This window comes from Ursus americanus, chromosome 1, assembly GCF_024610735.1.
Source record: "Ursus americanus isolate L20-20 chromosome 1, mUrsAme1.1.p, whole genome shotgun sequence".
Classification (NCBI taxonomy): domain Eukaryota; kingdom Metazoa; phylum Chordata; class Mammalia; order Carnivora; family Ursidae; genus Ursus; species Ursus americanus.
The window spans coordinates 10,475,175-10,501,042 of record NC_142127.1 but is presented as its reverse complement, the minus strand read 5'-3'; the positions used below and the strand labels follow the sequence as shown (position 1 = coordinate 10,501,042).

The following is a 25,868-nucleotide window of genomic DNA, read 5'->3' as shown; positions in this document are numbered from 1 at the left end:
CTATGAGCCGATACCACTGTACGTAGGAAACGTACCTTTGCTTTATGTGCTTGATGAACAATCTTCAGTTTATCTGAAAGAAAAAAAAAAAGTCTCTGTGAAAGATTATTTTAAAACTTCATCTGAAACTGAGAAACTTAAGCCTTGCCTTATGATCCATTCACTTAAAAACCTAGTATATGGTAAAAAAAAAAAATAAATAAATTAAAAATAAAAAAATAAAATACTTTTATATATCATCACCTTAAAGGCCGCTGCTGTATAAAGATATTTGAAAGCCTTGGCCTTTGACACACACGGCTGGGTGCCATAATCTGCAATGAACTTGGCCCCTTTTTCCTTAGAAGAGAAGACAGGTGGCTATTACTCAATCCTGTTTTTAGGAGTTGCAAAAGGCTCTAAGTAGCAAATAATGTAAAAAATGTCAGACGTTAACATAAGCAATTCAAAAAACCTAGTAATCTCTCAGAATACATCCAGTGACAGGAGGTCAAACGATCATCCTGACAAGTTGTTACCACTCTCCACGCTCAGGCTCACTGGTAATGTGAGCAGGGCTGCTAATGCCCAAAGAATATCATCAGTATTTGCCTCTTGGTTTTCAAACGCTGCACAAGCTCACGCCATCTAATCTGCTTTATTCAATCCTCCTTCGCTCCTTAATCTGTTTATCTTGATGTCAGGCTACGCTGTGCTTTTCCAATAAGTCATTTCTCCACATTGGGTGAAGTCCGACTTTGCAACAGTGAGCTCTTAATTATAGCAGAGGCTCACCATTCAACGGGTTTCAAGTCAAAAAGTTTCCAATTCTTCACTCAGTTTTGTTTAACCACCTAATTAACGTATTACGATTACACGTATTATTGTATCTGGACAAACTCTTAACCTTAAACTAAAATTCATTTCTATCCATCATGCCATTCGATTCAACAAAGAATTTGAACTGTAAAATGAAATGAAAGGATCTACTTTAAAAATAGGCCTGATTTAACTCTGTTCTAATAATACAAAAGAATAGGGTAGACATCCAGTTAAGACCTAGCACTCTGAATTACCCACGATTTTAAATAGTCAACTTTCAGTTATCTATTGCAATTTTTAACACAAGGTCAGCCTAAGCCTGGCACTGCAACCATGTACTGCAAAGAACTAAAAATAAACCTAATCCTGGTGAAAAAATGCATATTAGGAACGTAAATATACCACAACTGCTAAAAATAAGCTCAGAAGGTACACAAGAAAATAAACAAATTGGCTTTTGGGTTATCTATTATTCCGAGTTACCTATTATCTTTTTCTCATTATAGATAGATATGGGTTTATTATTAGAGACAAGTTAGAAAAGCCAGTAACAGTTTTTTAAGTAAAAGGATCCTGCTTAAAGTCTGTTACAACCAACAAGCAAAACTGTGGTTTGGCCTTACCAAATATTAGTCATGTTCTACATATTTTGTTAATGAGCCTTTATTAGAAATACCCTTGCTCTAATGGATCCTGCAAGCCCACAACAGGAAGGCCACATTTTTTTTTTTTTCAGAAGAAATGATTTGAACAGAAATTTTCAGATTTTTTCCTCCAACAGAAACTAGTAAGACTTGGTAAGAGTCTCGGAAACAAGCTAGCAAAAGATATTGTACTAATAATGTCCTTTTTCTTGTTGAATAATCTCTTTCACTTGTTTTTACTTCTTTTTTAAAAAATATTTTCATTATTAACAGAAACAACATTTGTGGGTATTGTACCCTAAGTGCAAATTACTTGAGGAAAGTAACCTCATAAAAATAAAAAGAATAGGGGCGCCTGGGTGGCTCAGTCGGTTAAGCGTCTGCCTTCGGCTCAGGTCATGATCCCCAATTGAACCCCATGTCAGACTCGTTGATCAACGGGCAGCCTGCTTCTCCCTCTGCCTGCCACTCCCCCTGCTTGTGCTCTCTGGCTCTCACTCTCTCTCTCTCAAATGAATAAATAAAATCTTTAAAAAAATAAAAAGAATATATTTGTGGGGCATTTGACGTGTTCACACAAGTGTGGTTTAATCTCACACGGCCTTATGGAGCAAAAAGTATCAGCAGCCCCACACCGCACAGCCACCAATATTTACTGCACACACGCACAGCGTCTAGGTGATAAGGATTTAAAAATAAGACCACATCCAATGTGCTTTAGAGCACAGTCTGGTCGGGATAAATCAATCATAGATGTAGATGCCAATTAAATAGGAGGAGGGGCCCTGAGAAATCTCAGACTCTCTGTGGCCTGGCCAGCGAGCCAGCCCTTTGCCCAAGGGCGTTGGAGACAGCCACCAGCAAAGCTGGTATCAGACTCTGCACCCTTTCCACTCCCCGACCCAGTGTGTTCTATTCCCACAGAGCAGGGAGCAATACTGAAGGACAAGGACAGATGAGAAAGTAACGTGTGGCCTTACTTCTTTGAACACAAAGCGGCATATTGTTACGGAGCCAAACCCAGACTGAGTCACTGAATGTCTATCAAAACCCTAGTGGTTCTCTAATTTCTCATTTCACAGATAAATGTATTCACTTTGTCTGCCAATTCACCTGAATAGTATACAAATCCTAGGACAAAACCGTGTTAATAAGGTGGGAAAATGTAAGAGGTACGTTATCTACCACCATGATGATTAACAGATATTCTAATGCTTTCAGTATCTAAAGCTTACCTTTCAAAATGACTTACGTGGAACACAGGGTTGAATATGTATGCACACGCATGCACACACACACCATGCCAAAAAGGAAATGGCATCTGTAGATTGATTCAAGTTTAAGGTTATATTGCAAGTCATTATACCCTGAAAGCTACGAAAGCCAGAATTGAGCAGCTTCATATTTACTTAATCGTGCTTTTTATTCCTTTCTCTTATTCAATATTTAGTATGTAAATTCTTTAAGCCCAATAAATCAAAGTACTTTCCACTCAGTGCCTTCAACTTCTGCTTGACTACCCCTTATGACCTCACAATTAGTCTCTGGATATTAAAATGTATACACACGGTGAAGATTGTAATTTCAAAGTATTTTAGGTCATAAGTTGCTCTACCAAATGGGAACAGAATTAAAAGCCACTCCAAAAAATGATCTAAGGTAATAAAAAATTTATGCTTCAAAAAATGTCTGTACCAATTAACAGAAATATTTATTAGATGCATCATAATTTTCAAGTGAGGTCTCAAAGTTTGGAGAGTGTCACTATGCTGAAGGTTAATAACCGTACCATCTTTACACCAAATAATGAAACCCAATTTCTTCCCTCATTATTGCATTGCTTAATCGACCACTGCAACATACAAATTTACTATATACTATGCTCAAGTTACTGGCATTTAAAATGTTCAATCTCGGGGCACCTCGGTGGCACAGCGGTTGAGCGTCCGCCTTCGGCTCAGGGCGTGATCCCGGCGTTATGGGATCGAGCCCCACATCAGGCTCCTCCGCTATGAGCCTGCTTCTTCCTCTCCCACTCCCCCTGCTTGTGTTCCCTCTCTCGCTGGCTGTCTCTATCTCTGTCGAATAAATAAATAAAATCTTCAAAAAAAATAAAAATAAAAATAAAATGTTCAATCTCTTCTTTTAATTCCTAGTCTGAAATCATTTTTCTTTCCTGGTTACCTGACAAGAAATTCATTCTAGACATCGTTTGCCAGACATGTTATTTGTTCCTCACAAATAGGTCACTTTCAAACGCTATTTCAATTTACTTCAGTGATACACCAGGATTCTTATATTTCTAAATAAACTTCTATACTGGTTTTTGTTTACAGATAGTAAACTCATTTTTGAAAACCAAATTTGAACTACTATCAACATAAAACTAACGTGAAATTATATTAATACACAATTTTAAAGAATAAGTAAAATTACTTACCATATTTATAATTTCTGAATGGTGGTGGCAGGCTGGTTCTTAAAGGAATATCTATAAGAGAAATATTATTTTTATTATATTCAAGCAGACACTTTAAGTATATGCATAATTTTTTGCTACGTTCTCCTAGATCTCCGGAGTAAGCTACTTTGAAAAATTTGATAGAACCCAAAATGAAGCTAACATGCCATCAAAACCCAAAGTTCATCTAAAACAATGGAACCACTGAAGAAATGTTGAGCTGTTATCAGCTGAACTAAGAATTTGGTAACGTTATTAAATGAACTGCCATTTTACTAAATACAATAGCATCTATGTACATTTGAAATACATAGCATTCATGTGTGAGATATTATTTTCTGTAGTGGTGACATTTATTTAGCATATGAACCTGAGAACTCGTTCAGGCCAGTAGTGGAAACCAATGTTCTAGACGAGTGTTACTACTCTTACCAAAACTCAGATAACCTACAATATAACTCTAATTCAGCAAAGAAAACAAAACAAAAACAAATTGAATATTCTTTTTAAAACAGAATTTCAAATGTCTGAGAGGGCATGTATGTCAGAGGGCAATTGGAAATGTACCAAAATTACATATGCATATACCCTTTGACCTAGCAATTCCACTTCAAGAACTGATCACAGAGATACATTCTCACACATGTGTGTACTAGGACATACATACAAGGGTACTAACTGTAGCACTGTTTACAGGAGCAAATGCTCAGAAAAATCCAAATGCCCTCCAGTGGGTAGGACTTAATAATTAATGTGCCCCAAAAATGAAACACATTTTTCAACTATAAAAAAAAAAAAAAGGCAGAGGAAGTACTCTACTAATAAGATCTTCAAGATACGTTAAAGGAAAGCATAAGGCAGACCATCATTTTTAAAGCCGGCCAACTTTTGAGTAAAATGGGGGAAAAGAAAGAATATATTTGTATTTGCTTATATGTCCGTGGGGTGGGGGAGAGCACAGTGCACTGGTCGGAGAACAGAAGCGGGAAGGAGAGTTCTTACTGATTTCCTTTTACATTCTGACCTTAAAACTACATGCATGTGTTATCTATAAAGAAAACTTTCTTAAAAACCCACACATCTGAATTAGGAAACGTGTTTTTCTAGGCACATTTACCTTTTAGAGGTCGAATACACACAAAAATTAAAATATAATTTATTCATTTATGTCAAATGCATTTAAAATGCCTACTACCAGGCATTCCGGAGACAAAGTAAATAAGAAGTTACCAAGACAAGTCCCCACCTTTGAGAGCACATAGTCCGTGTCACACCTGTAACAGGGCTTGGTCTCACACATGGGGTGCTCCCCTGCTACACATTAGAACCACCAAGCCCAGCACGAGCGGAACCGACTCAGCAGTCTGGTCCCAGGCATAGATGTTCAAACACAAAACAGAAAACTAAAACGATTCTTAGCCAAACACATTCGTGTGCGGGCCAGCTAGATGGCCTGAGTGAGTGCACGGGTCAAACAGGAGGGGCTGTGAGATCTGGGAGCATGCACCCCATTAAAGTAGACTGCTGCCATTCCATTGGAATTGGTTCCCTAAAGATTTAAATGAAAACACTAAAAAAAAAAAAAAAAGTCTGGGGTTTTAGGTGAAATTTTCCGACTTTTAAAACACTGTAGGCCCAAACAAACCTGTCTGGAGCCCGGATCCACCTGCCCGACACTCAAAACCTCTGGCTTAGGCTTGCCAGAGAACAGAAGCTTCACTTTCTCCTTTTTGTGTCTCACTTATGAATTCTGGGCCGAAGAAGTGTTAATTAAACATCAGAAAGAGGAATTAAATCTGTTTAATTTATTAGCACTTACAGTTCCTGAATAAGACAAAGAAACCCTGTGAAGGCGGGAGAGAAGGAACAGAGGGCTCTGTGAAACCGCTCATGTTTAGAGGTGTCTACATTCGGAGAAATCAAATCACTGTCTTCTGTTCAGTCTGGACTTCTGAGAGAGGAGACAGTGACAGGCAAATGAAAGCGCTTTCTCTTTCCTCCTCGAGGTGTCAGCTCAAGTGCCACTCCACGAAAAGGCCTCCCTTGCCGGCCCTGCTAAGGGCGGGGTCTCCCCTCTAACGGTTTTCTCCATAACATTCCTCACAACCACAGTTCTGTCTGTTCAATTATTGGTCTCCCTTCCCTACTGATTCATAAATAACCCTTGAGACTAAGACGCTAGGCCCCAGCTCTTGAAACTGAAGCCCGTGTCCGGCACATCACAGGTTAATAGATCACGTGTTCCATGTAGGCAGAAACCACAGTTGATTTTCCTCATTGTGTTACCGGTACCTAAAAGGGTGCCGGGCCCATGTCAGGTGCTTAAAAATATTCGTGAATGAATAAATAGAACTTAAACCCTCCATTTGGCAGTTAAGAACGCCGAGGTCCTGGTGGGCCCAGGGCGTCAGAGCTAGGGCTAGAATCCAATCCTCCCATTGGGCAGCAAGGAGAAGGGGTCTCTTCTGCAGGGGCACAAAGTGACCAGCCATTCAACCCGTGACGGTGAGATAAGAGCTTTGGGGCATATACATATAAAAAGGCCTGAGGAGGAACAGAAAAAGAACAAACAACTTCCTTACCGAACGGGGGGCTTCTCATTTTGCACTACAACGAAGAAGGCTGTGGGCAGTCCTATGAGGACCCGCGCTTACATTTCACCCAGAAGTGGAATGGCTGGATCTGACGCTGGCGGTTGGTTTACCATTTTTAAAAAACTGCCAAGTCATCTTCTAAATGGTTCCTCCTCACATTCCTACTCGCAGCATATCTGATCCTTCCACATCCTAGCCAAAACTGGGGTTTTCAGTAATAGACCTTTTTCATTCTATCCATTTCAGCGGGAGTGTTGTGTTCTCACGGTGACTTTAACTAGCACTTCACTACACTAACAATGGTGGGTACCACGTATCTTCTTTCCTCAAGTGTCTGTCATGATATATTCTTCTTCTTTAAATACTGTTGGATTTGATTTGCTAAAATTTGGTTATGAATTTTTATATCTCTTTGTGTTCAAAATGTTGGTTGGTAGCTGTTCTTTTTTTTTTTTTTTTAGATTTTTTTATTTATTTACGTGACAGAGAGACAGCCAGCGAGAGAGGGAACACAAGCAGGGGGAGTGGGAGAGGAAGAAGCAGGCTCCTAGCAGAGGAGCCTGATGTGGGGCTTGATCCCATAACGCCAGGATCACGCCCTGAGCCGAAGGCAGATGCTTAATGACTGTGCTACCCAGGCACCCCATACTCTTTGGTTTTGATATCAGGGTAAGGATGGCCTCAGAAAATCAGGTGATAAGTATTTCCTCGTCTTGAGTTTTATAGAAGAGTTTCTGTAGAATTGGGATTATTTCTTCCTTAAATGTATGGTAGAATTTACCCGTGACTGGAACTGGCACTGGAGTTTTCTATGAGAAATGTGTTTTAACTACCGTTCATTTTAAAATACAGAATTATTCAGGTTGTCTGTTTGTTAGTGAGCTTCGGTAGTTTGGGTTTTTCAAGGAACTTGTCCACTGTCCTGGGATAACATATTTACAGCATAAAATTGTTTAATGTATTCCTTTGTTATCCGACTCTCACCGCTGATACTGATAACTTGTGTCTTCTCTCTCTCTTTTTTTTTTTCCCAATCAGTCCAGCTACAGCTTTATCAATTTCATGTATTTCAAAGAATCAGTTTTGGCTGATTATTGGTTTTCTCTCTGGTTTTCCATTTTCTTCTATAATCTTTATGATTTCTTTTATTCTGCTCACTCTGGATTTAATTTACTTTAACTTTCTTAACACAGAAGCTGAAATCAGTAATTTGAGACCTCTTCTCTTTTTTTAATTTAGACATTTCTAGTCCTATAAATATTCTTCTAAGTACTGTTTTACCTGTTTGCCACAAATTTTGAAAAGCTGTGTATTCATTTTTATTCAGTTCATAATACTCTGTCTTTTGATCTCTGCTTTTACACACAGGTTATTTAGCAGTATGCTATTTAGTTTCCAAATATTTCAGAATTTTCCAGAGTCTTCTGTCACTGATTTCTAATCTAACCCCACTGTAGTCAGACAATATACACTGTAGGACTTTAATCCTTTTCCATTTGTCATGACCTGTTTTATGGCTTGAAATATAGTCTCTTGGTAAATGTTCTGCGTGCACTTGAGAGGAATGTGTATTCTGCTGTTCGGTGGAGTGTTGTATAAGTGTCACTTTGGTCAAGTTAGTCTAATAGTGTTGTTCAAGTTTTTTGTAAACTTACTGACTTTCTATCTACTTGTTCCATCAATTGTTGAGGGAGCAGTGCTGAAATATCCCAGTGATTGGAGATTCACTTATTTTTCTTTGCAGTTCTGTTAGTTTTGACCTCATATTTTTGAAGTTCTGTTGTGTCGGGTGCATAAGCATTTAGAATCATTACGTCATCTTGATTAATTGATGCCTTACCATTGTAAAATGACAGTCTTTATCCCTAGTAATATACTCTACTCTGGAATCTACTTTACCTGATTTCACTATAGCCACTCCAGCTTTCTTTTCATTGGTACTGGTTCAGCATGGTATAATTTTTTCATCCTTTTACCTTTAACTGATTTTTATCTTTAAAGTGCATTTCCTATAGGCAACATATAATTTAGGACTTTCTGCTATATGTCTGTCTTTTAATTAGGGTGTTCAGACCACTTACGTTTAATGTGATTATTAATATGACTGGATTTAAATCTACCACTTTGCTATTTGGATTTTGTTTTGTTCTGTCCACATGTTATTTCTTCTTCTACCTTCTTTTGGATTGTCCTATTTCACAATTTTTTATGATTCCATTTTAACCCTTTTGGTGGCATATTATCTATAACTTTTAGGTGATGTGTGTGTGCGTGCACACACAGTTGCTTTAAAGTCTGTAGTAAACATCTTTAATTTATCAATCTACCTCCAAGCAATACTGTAACACTTTATAGTGAAAGAATCTTATGCTTCCATTTCTCCCCTCCCAGCCTTTGTGCTAGGGCATGTATTTTCCACAAACCCCACAACACATTATTACCGTTTTTCTTTACGTGATGAAATATATTTGAAGAAAAATTATAAGGAAAAAAAGGCTTTCATATTTACCCATGTTTACCATTTCCTGTAGTCTTCGTTTCTTTGTGTGCCTCCAGATTTCCATCTGGTATCATTTCCCTTCTGTTGGAAGAAGGCCCTTTAGCATTTCCTATAGATTAGGTCTCCTGGTGATGGACTCTCTGTTTTTATATGTCTAAAGTCTTTATTATGCCTCCATTTCTGAAAGATGGGAATAGAATTCTAGACTGACTTTCTTTCAATACTTTAAAGATGTCACTCCACTATCTTCTGACATGGATTGATTCTGATGAGAAGTCTGATGTCTTTCATCCTTGTTGCTCCTTATGTAATGTGGTTTTTTGGGTTTTTTTCCAGCTGCTTTTAAGATCTTCTCTTTATCACCAGCTATAGGCAATTTGATTATATATGCCTCGGTGTTTCTTTTGCTTGGGGATTTGTTGGACTGCTCCACTATGTGGGTTTATAGTTTCTATCACATTTGTAAAATTTTCAACCATCATTTCTTCAAATATGTCTTCCGTTCCCCTGTTCCAGCTCCCATCCTCATGGCCTCCAATTACATATATATCTGGCTAGTGGAAGTTGCCCTACCCCTCTCTACTGCTCTATTTATCTCTCCTTCAGTCTTTTGTCTATGCTTTTAGATGGCTTTTGTTGCTTTGTTTTCCATTTTACCGATCTTTTCCTCTGCCCCATCTGATCTACACGTTAATCTCCATCTCAAATTCATTTTTTTCATCTCTAGCTCCATTTGGGTCTTTTTTTCATATCCTCCATCTCTAACAGGTTCAATTGTCCCTCTACCTTCTTGAGCATTTGCAATATAGTTATAAAAACTTTCAATTGTCCTTGTGTACTAATTCTGTCATCTGTAACTTTTCTGGGCTGACTGATTTCTCTCTGAATTATGGTTCATATTTTCCTGCTTCTTTGCATGCCTGGTAAGTTCTGATTTGATGCAGGTCATTGTGAATCTCACCTTGTTTGAGTGCTGGATATTTGTGTATTTCTGTAAACATCCCGAGCTTTGCTAAATTACTTAGAAACTGTTAGATCCTTTTGAGTATTGCTTTTGAGATTTGTTAGGTGAGAGTAGGGTGGAATTTACTCAAGGGTTAATTCTGCCTTACAATTTCAGCAATACCCCTCTAGATACTCTGCCTGATAACCTGTAAATTACAAGGTCTTCCACTCTGGCCAGTGTTCAAACAAACGACTATTCCCAGGCCTATATGGGCTCTGAGCGTTTTGCCTTCTGCTACCTTCAGGTTGTTCCTTACCTGGTGTCTGTTAGTTTCCTCACACACTTGTGCCAACTGTATTCAACTGAAGATACATGCTCTGCAAATCTTCTAAGACACTGCAAATGTTCAGAGTGTTCTCTTTGTTCAGCCCTCTCCACGCCAGAGAACTCTCCAGGCTCCACTCCAGACTGCCAGCTCTGACTCCTGAACTCAGTTTTACCTGCATTCCCCTGCCCTGCTCTGTAGCCTAAAGACTCTCTCCAGGCAGTAAGGTGGCACAGTCATAGGGGCCACCTTGTTTGTTTCTCCTACCCCAGGGACCACTGTCTTGTGGGCCTGATGTCCAATTTCTGAAAACCACTGTTTCATGAATTTTGCATAGTTTTTTCAGTTGTCTCAGATGGAAGAGTAAGTTCAGTCCCTGTTGTTCACCTTGGCTGAAAGCAAAAGTCTGTGGCATATCTATTACATTCTGAAAAGTATTTTCCACTTTGCACAGAGTTTTCTTTTCATTTTATCTTTCCCCACCTTTGAACTTAACTTTGAGACCTAATGAACTTTTCTAGAAGATTTTGGGATTACAGGATGAATTCTGCAAAAAACCAATTTAATATTTCATTATTGCAAAGTTCACAAGAAGGTAACCATTAACTTTACTCATTCATTTAGGTCACCATAACAGGCATCTATAGAAAAATTATTTAGTAAAATAAGGCAACTTAATAAATATACTGCTGGCTGTTAGGATGCCAAAAAAAAAAAAAATCTGAAATGTTAAAACACACATTTCAATGTAAAAATCAATAAAGTTTTGAACATTATTAAAATATCGATGGACAATAAAATAATTCTTTACCTCACAGTAAAGCCTTTAAAAATAAAAGGGATATAATTTGTAACTTAGTTTTAGATGCTAGATATACATTTGAAGACTTTTAAGAAAGCATGACCACCTCCAGAAAAAAAAGAAATTGACTAATTTAATGACTAATCTGTATGAGCAAGAATACCAAATATCAACCATTAATCAGAACAATGAACCAACATTATAACCTAATAAGGGGTCCTGTCTGATTTTATAGTAAGATCTATCAAGATGCTTTTCACTTTAATTATGAAATAATCTAAACATAAAAAGTGTGGAGAATAGGGGCACCTGGGGGGCTCAGTCGTTTCAAGTGTCGGACTCTTGGTTTCAGCTCAGGTTGTAATCTCAGGGTCGTGGGATCGAGCCCCATGTCAGGTTCCACACTGGGCACATGCAGAGCCTGCTTAAAATTCTCTCTCCCTCTCCTTCTGCCCCTAGTGCCCCTGCTTGCTCTCTCTCTAATAAATAAATAAATCTTAAAAAAAAAAGTGTGAAAACTCATTTAACCCACCAACCATATTTAATATATTGTCATGACTGCTTCAGATCCTTTACTATTTTTTACTAAATAAAACAACATGATACGGGTGAAATCTTCTGTTTTACCCTAGTGTCCTTATTCCCTACTTCCTAGAGATAACCACTGACCGCCCCTCACTTAACACGTCCCCTTTATTGTTAAACTCTCATTCCATAAGTCACAACCACAGAAAATATTTTGTGCTATTTTAAGTTTATAGAATTAAATATTTAAACTAAAGAATCTACAGTATATTTTATAGTACAAACAAGAGAACATTCCTCAACATAACGTTGAAGGAAGAGTCCCTTTGTGACACGGTGATAATGTACCATGACTTTGCTACTGCATATTACCCTGTTCCTTTCTAAAAAAGAGGGGCACCGGACAACTGCTTCTTTACAGCAGAATGAGAAATAATAAACATAAAAAGAATCACAGAGTAAGAAAAATCCTGATTTTTGTAAACATCAATGATTCAGGTAGGGATCATCGAGAGATACTAAAACTACCGGAAACAGGATAGGTGAATGGTCTCAATGTTTATCACTCCGTACGCTACTTATTAATCAGAAAGGTCCTTTCACAACAGAGAAATCTGGTAGACAGTGCCTTAACCAAATGACTGAAATATGTACAACCAGTAACAGGGCAAAGCAACATCAAGTGCTTTCTGAAATGATGCAACAGGAAGGAATCACCTCCACCCATTTCAACAAACTATTTATGTAAAGGCCTGCTAATCAACACTTCAGGTTTTGTGTGACATACAGTCTGGGCCACAATTGTGGCTACGGTCCAAGAAACTTCATTTATAGAAACAGGTGGCAGGTCAGTCTTACCTTGTCATAGTCTGCAACCTACAGAGTAATCCAGCCAAAAATGTTTAACCTGACTCTAAGCATGAGAAAACAATCAAATAAATCCAGATTGTAGGACATTCTGTAAAAACACGGACCTAGATTTAAAAAAAAAAAACACCAGGGGCGCCTGGGTGGCATAGCGGTTAAGCGTCTGCCTTCGGCTCAGGGCGTGATCCTGGCGTGATGGGATCGAGCCCCATATCAGGCTCTTCTGCTATGAGCCTGCTTCTTCCTCTCCCACTCCCCCTGCTTGTGTTCCCTCTCTCGCTGTCTGTCTCTATCTCTGTCGAATAAATAAATAAAATCTAAAAAAAAAAAATACAATACAATGACAGACAAAAGGTGGGGGGCTGTTCCAGATTAAAGGAAATTAAGAAGACAGGATGTGCCATGAAAAGATACAGTGGAACCCTAAATACATGTTTCTAAGTGAAGGAAACCAGTCTATAAAGGCTACATATTGTGCAAATCCAAGCACGTGATATCCTGGAAGAAGCAAAACTAGAGACAGTAAAGAGATTAGCGGTTGCCTGGGACTTGCAGGGGAGGATGACTAGGTGAAACATGGAGGATTTTTATGGCAGTGAAACTGTTCTGTACGTCAGTGTAATGTGACACAACATTACTCATTTGTTGAAACCCACGGAACTTTATAGCATCAAAAGTGAACTTTAATATACGCAAAGTAAAAAAAACCTACACCATTTAGGAGGACAGAGGATCCCAGGGAAGAATGCAGACGGTGACAAGGGAATCAAGACGTACTGTAAATGTATGAAACAACTTTCCTGGGGATGGTGGAGGAAAAGCTGCTGACGTCAGTAACTGTGGCAATGAAGAGTTTTTTTTAAGTCTAAGGCAAAAGAAACTGCACAAAAGCGCTGACCTCTAAGTTAACATCAAATTGCTTCCCAGAGGGTATGGATTAACGACTCTGTACACTGGAATTAAAGAATTAAATAAATGGAGGGCAAATGATGGGAGCCAGACTTCTCACTCTTCGAGTGGGAATATACGCAAGGGAAGGAAGCCAGAAGGATACACATTGGAATGGACTGTAAAACATCAGGAAGGACTCATGTTTAACATACAGATACAGATGGTGACATGAAAATACTCATAGATATGTGTATGCACACAGGTGGATCTATTTCTTTGCCCTTTCAGCTGAGAGATTTTTAAAGAACAATACTCAGGAGGAGAGAGAACCTAGCACCCAGATCTGGCTCTCAGGAACCGGGACTCCTTTGAGAACTGGCTGATCCTGGGATTGGGGCGGCGTACGCACACGATGAGCCTGAAGCATTTTATAGCACCAGAAAGTGAGAAAGTACTCAACACACACACAAGGCACACATCAGAGGGGCACAGAAGACAACTGAAAAGTCCCCAGTGGCCAGAGCCAGAAGAGTTTGCACAACAAAACAAAAACTTCCCTGCAGAAGAATTCCAAATAAATGATGTAGCTAATCCCCACCTCAAAGGAGGGGGAATGGAACTCCCCAAGCAAATTCCACTAGAGAGCTGTCCTACAATAGGCTTGACCAGTGCTCCTCAAAACGGTGAAAGCCATCAAGCAGGGAAGACATCTGAGGAACCCAAATGGCCCAGAGGAACCTTGGGAGACGTGACAATTAAATGTAGTGTGGAGTTCTAGAAGAGATCCTGGAACAGAATAAAGATATTAGGTAAAAACTATGGAAACCAAGAGAAACCATGGACATTAATTAATGATGCCTCAATATTGGCTCATTCAATGCAACAAATGTAGCCGACTAGGTAAGACATTAATGACAGGGCAAAGTGTGGTCAGGAACATCAGATACAAAGAAACATACAAACTAACTAACTCTTCTAGTATTCAGCCAATAGAACAGCTGCTTTACAGAGTAACATACCACCAGGAGTAAGGAGGGATAGGGAAGGAGTTTTGAACTAGAAGGTTAGGCAAATCCTCTACAGCTTTTTTCTGTTTCATGGGTGGACTGATTTTACTTTTCAGAATCAAGACTTGAAGAATCGATTACAAAATATTCAAATGCTTCCAAATCAAAGAATAATTAAAAGGTGTTATATTATCTAGACAATTGGTTTCTACACTGTTCTGAATCTAGAAAATTAGTCGTCCATATAAGGTAGTATACAGTACATCTTTGATCAGAACATCTGATTAATGTCCATTCCCTGTATGTTAACGTCAGATTTATTTTCTTACTTACATACTAATACATAAATATACTTATGTGTTTAATTTATACTTATTTATAAATAGAGGTGTTTATATTTATTATATTTATTCAACTTTAGGTTTTAATAGCATGATGTTGGGAAACAGTGATTCTCAATAAGTATGAATCCAGTTTAACTCAGGTTCCTTTGCGGAGGGAGAAACAGACAGTTATGACAGGAAACGAGCTAGAATAAGGATGCAAAAGGTGAACAGTTAGAAAGGCAAGAAGGCATCTAAAATAACCCCTCCCCCTCAAAAAAATAAAATAACCCCAAAAGATCATCCATCACCATGACCATTTCTGGCTGTATGCAAAATTCACTATGCCACGGTGTCAAACCACTCTTCTAGCTTTCGGGGTTCAAAACACTAGAGCAAGGGGCACTCAAGGCAAAGACTCTTGACACTGAGTGAATCCGTTTATGTTGGAGATCCCACTTAGCAAGTAAAGCAGTAGAACAGAATAGAAGCAACTTAGTGTGGTGCGTAAGAGTACATATGCTACTGGAGGGGAGGTGGGTGGGAGGAGGGGGCAACTGGGAGACAGGCATTGAGAAGGGCACGTGATATGATGAGCACTGGGCATTACATGCAACTGATGAATGACTGAACACTACATCTGAAACTAATGATGTACTGTCTGTTGGCTAATTGAGTCTACATTTTAAAAGAAGTACATATGCTAAGCGAAGTCAGTCAGAAAGACAAATACTGTATGATTTCACACATACATGGAATTTAAGAAACAAAACAAATGAACCTAGGGGAAAGGAAGGAAACCTAAAATAAGATAAAACCAGAGAGGGAGACAAACCATAAGAGACTCTTAACTATAGGAAACAAACTAAGAGTTGCTGGAGGGGAGGTCGGTGATGGGCATTAAGGAGGGCACTTGATGAAATGAGCACTGGGTGTTATATGCAACTGATGAACCACTAAATTCTACCCCTGAAACTAATAATACGCTATGTTAATTAATTGAGTTTAAATTTAAAAAAAATTTTTTGAAGAGTACATGTGGTACAGTTCAACTGCCTAGGATGACTTGCGGCTTCGCCTTTTATCAGCCGTGTAAGCTCAGGCAAGTTTCTTAACCTCTCTGTTCCTTAGTTTCTTCACCTATAAAATGGGATAGAACAGTTTCTACTCTAGAAGGATGAAATAAGGGGCACCTGGGGGGCTCAGCTGATTAAGCGTCTGCATTCAGCTCGGGTCATGATCCCAGGGTCCTGGGATCGAGTCCCACATGGGGTTCCCTGCTCAGTGGGGAGCCTGCTTCTCCCTCTCCCTCTAACACTTCCCCTGCTTGTGCTCCCACATTCTCCCTCCCTAATAAATAGATAAAATCTTAAAAAAAAAAAAAAAGGATGAAATAAGATCATCTAGTTTAAGTTCTCAGCACAGTACCAAGCACATAGTAATGTTTGCTGTTATTATTACTTGAAAAATTCCCCAGAAATAAACTCTTTGGTCTTTGTTATGCACAAAATTAGAAAAGGCAGATATGTGGACCACCAACCTTTCAGAGCAGCTCCACAGTGCCTCCAATCAGACAGACTTGGGCACAGAGCCCACAGCTCAAGAGCCCACACCCAAAAGTTCACCTTTTAGTCAGTGGGACAAATTTCCCACAGGTACAACTGAAACAAGGAGCAGTTATGTTATTACAAACACAGGTGAGAGACGTGGGCAGGTAGGGTTGCACATCACGCTGTGACCCATACCACTGCTCTGATGGGGAAGGCACCTATATGGTACCTGGGAAGAGAAGAGCACAGTGACGGGGGGTGGGGGCTGCATCTTCTGCCACTGCAGTAGCCTGAAGGTTACACCTCATTCTCAAGGACTTCGAGAAGAACTTACCCTGCACTGTACCAAGAACATCACAGTACTTACTATGACAATCCTAAGAAACACTGTAATCCATAATACGCATAAAGATTTCAAAACAAGAAATACAGGGATTTGTTTTTCTTTCAAAATCCAAATACACTTCTGGTGTTCTCTTTTCAAAAGCAAGACACTGTAATTGGCAATACCTTAGTATCAACAAATGCTCCATAGGTCAGCCTACAGTTACTTTAAGGAGTAATTATGTTCTCTTTATGAAATCTTTTACAGCTACTGCAAAGGAGACTAACTGGTCTGTCGTCTGTATAGGTCACCTACCCTGCCTACTCCTTACCTAGGTAACACTGAGAAGTAAAACTACCCAAAGTGGGAATTTTTTGCCCTATTTTTGCAACTTTTCTGTGTCTGAAATTTTGTCAAAGTAAAAAAAAAAAAAAAATTAAGATAATATAAAGTAAGACATTTGTCAAAACTCATGGAATTATAATCTGTACACCATATGTAAATGACATTTCAATTAAAATAATAAAAGTTCATTCTAGATGTTTTATCAAATGTTGATGACTAGAACACTTTGATAATTAAAAACGGGTTAGGAATCCATTGAGGTCCTATCAAAAGTCTTCACTTGGGACGCCCGGGTGGCTTGGTCGCTTAAGCGTCTGCCTTTGGCTCAGGTCATGATCCCAGGGTTCCAGGATCAAGTCCCACATCAGGCTCCCTGCTCAGTGGGGAGCCTGCTTCTCCTTCTGCCTGCTGCTCCCCCTGCTTGTGCGCTCACTCTCTCTCTCTCTCTGATAAATAAATAATAAATAAACAAATAAATAAATAAATAAAATCTTTGGAAAGGGAAAAAAAGGCTTTGCTCACTTTCTGCCTATTGAATTTTACGCTCAAAATGATAAAGTAGCATCAGCTGGTCTGGCTGTCATTTCTGTGATCTCAGTGAACAACAGCTCTCATGGTTTTCCGGCCGTACAGAGGCCGTCTCTGTGCTCAGCCAGGTGACACAATTAGCTACATTGCATTCCCTTGTTAATCAACCTCCAAATACATAAACCCTTTATAAGAAAACCTAGATCTTAATTTTTATTTAATTTAAAAAAAAAAAAAGTGGGCACCTGGGTGGCTCAGATGGTTAAATGTCTGCCTTCAGCTCAGGTCATGATCCCAGGGTCCTCAGTCCTTCATTGGGCTCCCTGCTCGGTGGGGAGCCTGCTTCTCCCTCTACCCATCCCCCCTGCTCATGCTCTCTCACTCCCTCTCTCTCTCTCTCATAAATAAAATCTCTAATAAATAAAATCTTTTAAAAAGTTAAAAAAATAAATAATAAATAATAAATAATAAAAAAGGAGGGAAAAAAGGGAGAAGCCACACACGGGGATACGAACTCCTGAGGTGGGCGCACACAGTGCTAAATGGGCCTCGGGAAGGTACTTCTAGCTGCGCAGAGCAGGAGCTGACCTGGTACCTGGCTGAGAACCGAGATTAAGATCTTTCAAAGTATTTTTAAAAAATTACCATCCATGTAAGAGTCAACTATTTTTTCAAAATACTAATAAAGCAAAATGACTAAGACATCTCATACCTTGCTTTAGAAATAATATAAATTCCTTTGTAGTTTGGTCCAAATTAACTCCATGGTATACTACAGGCCTGAAATTGCGATGCTCAAATGAACGAATGAGGCGAACTGTAATGGTCACTTCTTTCGAAGCCATGCGGAGAAATTCCTGTGACAAGGGACATGAGAACAGTCTAAATAACGTCAAATCACAATAATCTACATCAATTCACAATGATCTACAAGCCTGCACTCCCACCATGAGCCCCACGGGGCCCAGCCATCTCTCCCGCATTGTATGGTTACTCACAGTCTCCAAACCCAAGCAGATCCCGGGTCCCAAGCTTACTCCCACCTATCCACTGTGACCCTGGACAGCTTGGTCACCGTTGCTAATGTCCTGATTGGCACAAAATGATAAATCTCTCTCTCTCTTCCTCTGCCCCTCCCTTCCTCTCTTAAAAACAACAACAAACAAAAAACAATGCAGCCAGGATTCAAGCATCAGTTTAATTCCCAAGTCCATGCTCTAACATACTATTGGAAAATCATGCCAAATTATTTCCTCTCCAAAAATTTGCAAAGTTGCCAATATTCTAAAGATACAGTTATGGTATATTTCTCTCTGGTAGTAACTGCTTCATGGTACTTTCAACTTTACATATAATTTTCAGCCATAATATACAATTTTACTAGGAAAAAATACCCATAATACTACACATAAGAAAGGATGTCTAACCTCACTAGGAATCAGAGAAATTCAAGATAATGAGACCTATCACTCACAGGACTAACAAACAAACAAACAAAATCTGATAATACCTAGTGTTGGCAAGGAGGGGTGTAGAGCAGTGAGAATTTAATCAGGGAAGGTGGGCATCCCCAACAGGTATCTTTTGATGCAGCAATTTCATTCAAAGGTACCCTAGGGAATCTGCGAAATATGTGCACAAGAAGAACACTTTATTAATTGCGAAGACTGGAAACATGTCCACCAACAGAAGAGATAAGGAAATTATGGCATACAGTGGAAGAGTACAAGCAGCAAAAATGAATGGACCTATGCATCAGCATAAATGAATCTCAAAAATATTATGGCAAATGAAAAAAAAAAAGCAGGTTGCAGAAGAGTCACGGTACCCCACCATTTGTACTAAAGTTCAAAAACATAGCTTTTATTATGTTTAAAAGGAGATAACTGTTATTTCTGAGGCAGAGGAAGGATTATGCAATGAGAGAGAAGTACATGGGCCAATTATATGGGTAAAACTTCATATCTTAAGCAGGATTTCAGGTACATGGATAGTGTATTACTCTTTATGCCTTTTAGTGTGTCTGGACTATTTCATAATATACACAAACAAGCCATACTCATTTGGCCTAGAAAGTCTCTCTGTATCATACAATGCTTAAACAAGTATTTTACCAAGGTTGAGAGGATATATAGCACATTATGTGTGAAAAGCAAAGGTTCAAGCTGTTTTAATACATAAATTTATAATTAGAATTTATATTGTTTATACTTAAATGAATGGTTCTTAATGAACTGAATTATTTTTTCCCCTCTAAAATAAGGTAAGGGCTCACCTTATAATCTTGCTTAGTACTTAATGACTTCAAATTAACAATTGGAATGGATAATTCCAATATTAGCGATGACTCTATTTCTTCTTAAATCTGGATTACGATGTTGCCCCCAAATTCTGATCCTAGAATCTATCAAGTATTAGCAGTTCAGCAGACATTTACGAAATTACAATGTAAGATATACTGAAGTACTTGATAAAGTATACTTCTTGAAAAAGGGATACTGTAAAAGATTTCTGTAAAAGATTTTAGAAGCAGTGTTACAGGTTTGCTGAAACCATGACCACTTCTTCCTCCTGTCATGCAGCTCCCACAACAACAAAGCAGCCCTCCAAGACACACGCACACACATCCAGGCACACATGCTAGAAAGCCCTATAGTGTAGTCCAAAGTCCCCAAAGAGTTTAGACGTGGACAGATCTAACTAAAAATCAACTCCATCTTTTTGTTGCAACACATAGTTGGATCTCACGTGATAGACTCAATGAATAGTAGCCGCTTTTAGCAACAGTCAGTTTGGGATAAAATAGGTTTGGGCATAAGGACAGCTAACGTAGGCAGAAGATCTAGACTCCCAGGTGCAATAAATAAATCATATAAATGGTCTAAGGAGGCTGGGCAGACTGGCACATGCGTGCCTTAATGAAACTTTTATAATTAGAGGTTTGTTCCTTCCACTTAATAAAAAGCTGCCCAAATGTCATACTTAAATAGTTGAAATTTTGAATTTGCATTAATATCTAATTTTGGTCAGCAATGCACTGTCACCTTCATCAGAAATTTGTTATACTTTATACTCAGTCACTAAAGAATAATAGCTACCTATAATAAGGAGGCAACCATTACCTGATTTGTCTTAAGGACTGCAGGAATTACAGCTTGTGGGGGCACCTGGGTGGCTCAGTCTGTTAAGGGTCTGCTTTTGGCTCAGGTCATGATCCCAGGGTCCTGGGATCCAGCCCCTCTTGGTGGGGGGTGGGGGGTGGGGGGTGGTTTCTCTCTCTGCCCTTCTCCCTTTACCCTTCCCCCCACCCCCTGCCCTCCCACTCCCACTCGTGCTCACTCCTTGCATGCTCGCTCTATCAAATAAATAAATTAAATCTTTAAAAAAAAAAACACTACAGCTTGTTAGTTTAGGAAGGCAGGCATACTGAAGAGACAGTTTAGAAAGCTAATATTACAGATTATAAAACGTGATATTTTCCCAGAGGTTCAACTTACTTAAAAAAAAAAAATCTGGTCAAATTTAAAAGGCATCCCACTGAAGCGACAGAGAAACCAAAACAAATAAAAACTTTGGAACAAATTAATAAAAAATATTCAAGGACAGATCAAAGATTTGAATAAATGAAATGACCAAGTTGTTAATTATGAAGACTCAAAGTTGTAAAGAAATCAATTCTCCCCTAAATTCACTTAGAAACTGAATAAAATCTCAACCAAAATATAAAAGGATGCCTTGGGGGACCTGTCACAAATATGTCTAAAATCTATCCGGAAGAATACATTTATGAGCTTAGTCAGCAAAGTCATAAAAAAAAAAGGCAGCACCAATTATCAAAACACATTATTAAGCAATAGTCAGACATATAATCGTACATGAAGAAGCTGGTATGATTCATATATTCACAGAAGTCAGTAATAAAAATTTTAAAGGACAATTAAGCCGTAGTAATTTAAGTTGTAATGATGAAGCAGGGAAAACTGGCAAATCAGTGGAACACAACCGAAAATTCAGAAACAGATTCAAGATTAGAGAATTTAGTATAAAAGTGGTGTTTGACATTAGTGGGGAAAAGATAGTTTATTTAATAAATGGCATTGGGAAAAACTGGTCAGATATTCAGAGAAAAGTAATGCTAGATTCTTACCTCATCCCTTATACAAAAATAAATCCGACATGGAACAAATATTTACGTTTAACTGTAAAATCACAGAGAGGCACCAGAAAAATGGGCACATATTTTTATAAACTTAAGGTAAGAAAGGCCTTCCTAAGTGAATAAAAATCAGCAACCACCCAGAAAGAGACTGATACGTATAAAAACAGAAATATGCAAGAAAAGACCGACACCTTCGTAGAAACATGGGTAAAGCCACCCAGGTGGCTCAGTCAGTTAAGCACCGGCCCTCCGCTCAGGTCATGATCTCAGAGTCCTCAGACGAAGCTGTCATCAGGCTCCCTGCTCAGCGGGGAGCCTGCTTCTCCCTCTCCCTCTGCCTCCCACTCTGCCTATTTGTGCTCTCTCTGTCAAATAAATAAAATCTCAAAAAAAAAAAAAAAAAACCATCCAAGTTCAGACTAGGAAATTCTGTTCAATAAATGATCTGGTTTCTTTTTTTCTTTTCTTTTCTTTTTTCAATTTATTTGTCAGAGAGAGAGAGAGAGCACAGGCAGGGGGAGCAGCAGGCAGAGGGAGAAGCAGGCTCCCGACTGAGCAACGAGCCCAATATGGAGCTCAGTCCCAGGACTCTGGGGCCATGACCTGAGCTGAAGGCAGACATTTAACTGACTGAGCCACCCAGGCGCCCCTGACTTGGTTTCTTCAGTAAATAAATACCACAAGAAATAAGGCGAAGATGATTATAAATTAAAAGAGACTTAAAGAGATCAACCAATGCAAAACTTTAGATCGCTTCTGATTTACATAAATGTTTTTACTGCGAGAAATTTTAAACATATAAAAAAGACACAATGACGATGATATTAGAAATTAATGTTAATTCTCTTTATTTGATAGTATTTTTCAGTTCTTATCTTAAAAGAGTAAGGTAGATATAGGTGAAATGGTATGAATGATTTGCTTTCAAATAGCTGGCAGAGCAAAAACCAGTAGAATACAGATGAAAAGAAAGAATGGCAGAATATTGTTAACTGCTCCAGCTGGGTATATATGAGACCTTGTCATGCTATTCTACTGTTTTATACGTGTAAAATTTCTCACAATAAGAACATTTTAAGGAAAGTACACAAAGATGTACATTCAAGGAACTTGTTTTTCAGTGAAGTGCTTCTAACAGTTAACAAAAATTAGAATCCATCTACATGCCCATCAATGGAGAACTGCCTAAGTAAACTCCGTAAGATAAAATCCCCTGCAGCCACTAAAGGGCGATACGGATCCATGGACACTACTTTGAAAGACGCTATGACAGATTAGGGAGTGAAAACAGAAGCTAGAAAGCCACGGGTATGTGGTGTCTCCATAAGCACACAGAGACGTCCAGAGCGGCATTTACCAAAACGTGGACAGCGGCTATCTCCGAATGGGAGAAATATAAGAGACTTCTGTTTTATGTATGTTTAATATTGCTTGATGTTTTAATAATTATTATGTGTTTTTAAGTTATGCTGTTTCTTTTTTTTTTTTTTAAGATTTTATTTATTTATTTGACAGAGATAGAGACAGCCAGCGAGAGAGGGAACACAAGCAGGGGGAGTGGGAGAGGAAGAAGCAGGCTCATAGCGGAGGAGCCTGATGTGGGGCTTGATCCCAGAACGCCGGGATCATGCCCTGAGCTGAAGGCAGACACAACGACTGCGCCACCCAGGCGCCCCTAAGTTATGCTGTTTCACTGTACACTTACATTTGTGCTTCTTTGCTGGGTTTTCCATCGACAAAAAGGTATTTTTAGAACTAAGCCATTTCCTTTTAAGAAGAGAGAACAGAACAAAAGTAAACAACAGAATTTATCGATACTGTCAAGGATAGAGAGGGTGAGAAACTTCATAACTGACATGCAGTTAAGGGGTACCAATAAATCTCAAATGCATGCAGCAGAGCTCCCTGAAGTAGGTCACACACCCAGGACGAGTCTCATCTTGTCTAAGATGGCACCAAGGCCCTCCGCACCCAGCCCCTCCCTCCTCTCTGATGCTATCTGTCACCACCACAATCCACCTTCCATATAGCACTCCAGCAGCCAAGGCAGCCCACAGTCTCCCGCACATATCACGCTGCTTCCAAGCCTCGGCCATACCCTTCCGCTCTGGCTTCCCCCACACTTCCTCTGTCCCAAGCCTCTTTGCGTCACCACGCAGGCAGCCTTCAAAACTCAGGCAGGACCACCTGCTCCAGCTCACCCTTGCTCCAGCTCCTCCTCTGCCCCGGCCTCAGCTGCCAGCCCTGCTGGCTGCCCACAGCACCTGGTGGTGCCGCAGGGAAGACAGCTGTTGAAAGGGTCTGGCCCAACAGCCCCTTGGGGGAAAGAATGTTATACAGATTCTTTGGGATACCCAGCAACATGTGTGGCCTGAGGCACACCAGAGCCCCCAACAATGTCAGCAAAACCAAGTGCAGCTAAGGGGCTGAGGAAAACCTGAATCCTTCCCTGCACTGCAGTCATAGTACCTCGGGCCTATGAGCTTTTCCACTGCCCATGAAAATATTTGAGACCTTAGGGCGCCTGGGGGGCTCAGTCAGTGAAGCGTCTGCCTTCGGCTCAGGTCATGATCCCGGGGTCCTGGGATGGAACCCCACGTCAGGTTCCCTGCTCAGTGGGGAGCCTGCTTCTCCCTCTGCCCCTACCCACCCCCCACCCCGCCCCCGGCTTGTGCGCATGCATGCGAGCTGTCACAAAAATAAATAAAATCTTTTTTAAAAAAAAGAAAATATTTGAGACCTTAAAGAAAAGCCTTATTGCTCCAGAATATGAAAACTTTTAAAAATCAGAATTAACGTTTAATCAAATACCTACGCCATATGACATTTCAGCAGCAGCTCAACTCTATCCGTAATTACATGTTAGGTTAACATAGAATATGGGTGAGGTTGTAAAAAAAAAAAAAGAGAGAGCGAGAGAGACAGCGACAGTGCCTGGGGTTAGGAACGTCTTTAAACCTCCCCGCCTAAAAAAACAAAAACAAAAAAACAAGAACCCGTTCTGGCTGATACTTACCCAACTGGATTGGGATAATGAAGAAGTCACCATATCCAAAGCACACTCAACTCTTGAAAACAAAGAAACAAACAAAAGAAACACACAACCTGTGTCGGAACCCTCTCACAGGGAGTTCCCAGGTCCCCGACAGGTAACCAGTGTTTCATCAGAGCCAAGAACAGATGCAGCCCAGCAGCCTCCCCTTCTGGCCTAGAATTCCCTGGTCCTTACAGGACAGGTCGGCGCTGTTTTTTTATGGCCTAGGCTCTAGCAGCGTGAACGGTGAAGGTGGAAATTCAGCATGGAATGGTCAAGGGAAAGCCAAGCCAAGCTGCATGCCAGCCTCCCTAAAGACCCAGCTGTTCTCATTCCAAGCTGGCTCCTCTCCTCATTGCAAAATTCTGAGTTGAAGGACTGTCAACCAGTTGGCACAGGCTCCTGAGGTGAAAAAAAATCGAGCACCGTAGGTAAAAAGGCTCAGGACCTCCCGTGATGATAAGTACAAAATATGCATTCTCGCAGAACACTCAGTTGTTGACATTAGGCTGATCTCTATCAGCCCAAATAAATGAAACAACTAACTGCAGCCAATTCTGGTTATTAGCAGTGGGTAAGGTCTACCAAGTGGTCGCGAACACTGAATTAGTGAATACTGAACCACTGCTCCTAGGGAGATACAGCGTTAGGTTTAGGTTCCCCTGAGTTTCTGGTGCATCTGGTCACAACGTTTTCATCAACGGATCAATACGTAATCTTGTTTTGTGTGTATTTATGTTTAAAGATGCCTTATTTTATATTCTTGATTTCTTAACATTCAACTCACAGCCAACAGCACCATAACTCAGGTCTGGAAAAAAGTTTATCTAAGGCACGTATTCTTCTCCTTCAGGCACATCATAACCTTCCTGGACACTTCAGCACTTCAGGTGGGGGTTGTTTTAAATAGCGAGATCGCCAAAAAAGCACACAAATGTGAAAAGCATGGCACTAAAGAGAACGCAAACCAGACCCTTGTTTACAATATGAGAGCTGAAACAAGAAGGTCCGCTGGTTTGACCTCAGCTGGGAATGTAAATATTGGTAACTCAAAGTTTTCACTATTCTGCACATTTCAACCAAAAAACTCTGAGTCTTGCTTTCCGGGTTACAAATAAATTTTAGTGAGTTAGTGAGTAGGTGAATTCACAACGAATATGCAAATAATGAAGACTGACTTTACTACCCTCCCCCCCAAAAAAGGAGATGTGCCTTTGAAAGCATTTGAAGCATGCTCTTGA

The 25,868-nt window shown here is 39.6% G+C and overlaps 1 protein-coding gene across 13 annotated transcripts in view; it reads right to left on the bottom strand.

Annotated features, from left to right (window-relative positions):
* The window catches only part of C1H2orf76 (chromosome 1 C2orf76 homolog), a 54,810-nt gene that overhangs the window by 12,865 nt on the left and 16,077 nt on the right, over positions 1–25,868 (bottom strand). For 3 of the 13 annotated variants that reach the window (XM_087856140.1, XM_087856206.1, XM_087856181.1), the window contains exons 2-4: positions 18,147–18,291; positions 3,886–3,936; positions 36–73 (exon numbers count right to left, since the gene is read on the bottom strand). In XM_087856140.1, coding sequence (XP_087712266.1) covers positions 36–73; positions 3,886–3,936; positions 18,147–18,279 — 222 coding nt within the window. In that variant the 5' untranslated portion in view covers positions 18,280–18,291. Of the gene's footprint in view, positions 1–35; positions 74–3,885; positions 3,937–18,146; positions 18,292–18,944; positions 19,057–23,298; positions 23,361–23,794; positions 23,858–24,609; positions 24,662–25,868 lie in introns of those variants that run through there. The other 10 variants (XM_087855963.1, XM_087855976.1, XR_006780784.2 and 7 more) reach the window with 8 other exon arrangements.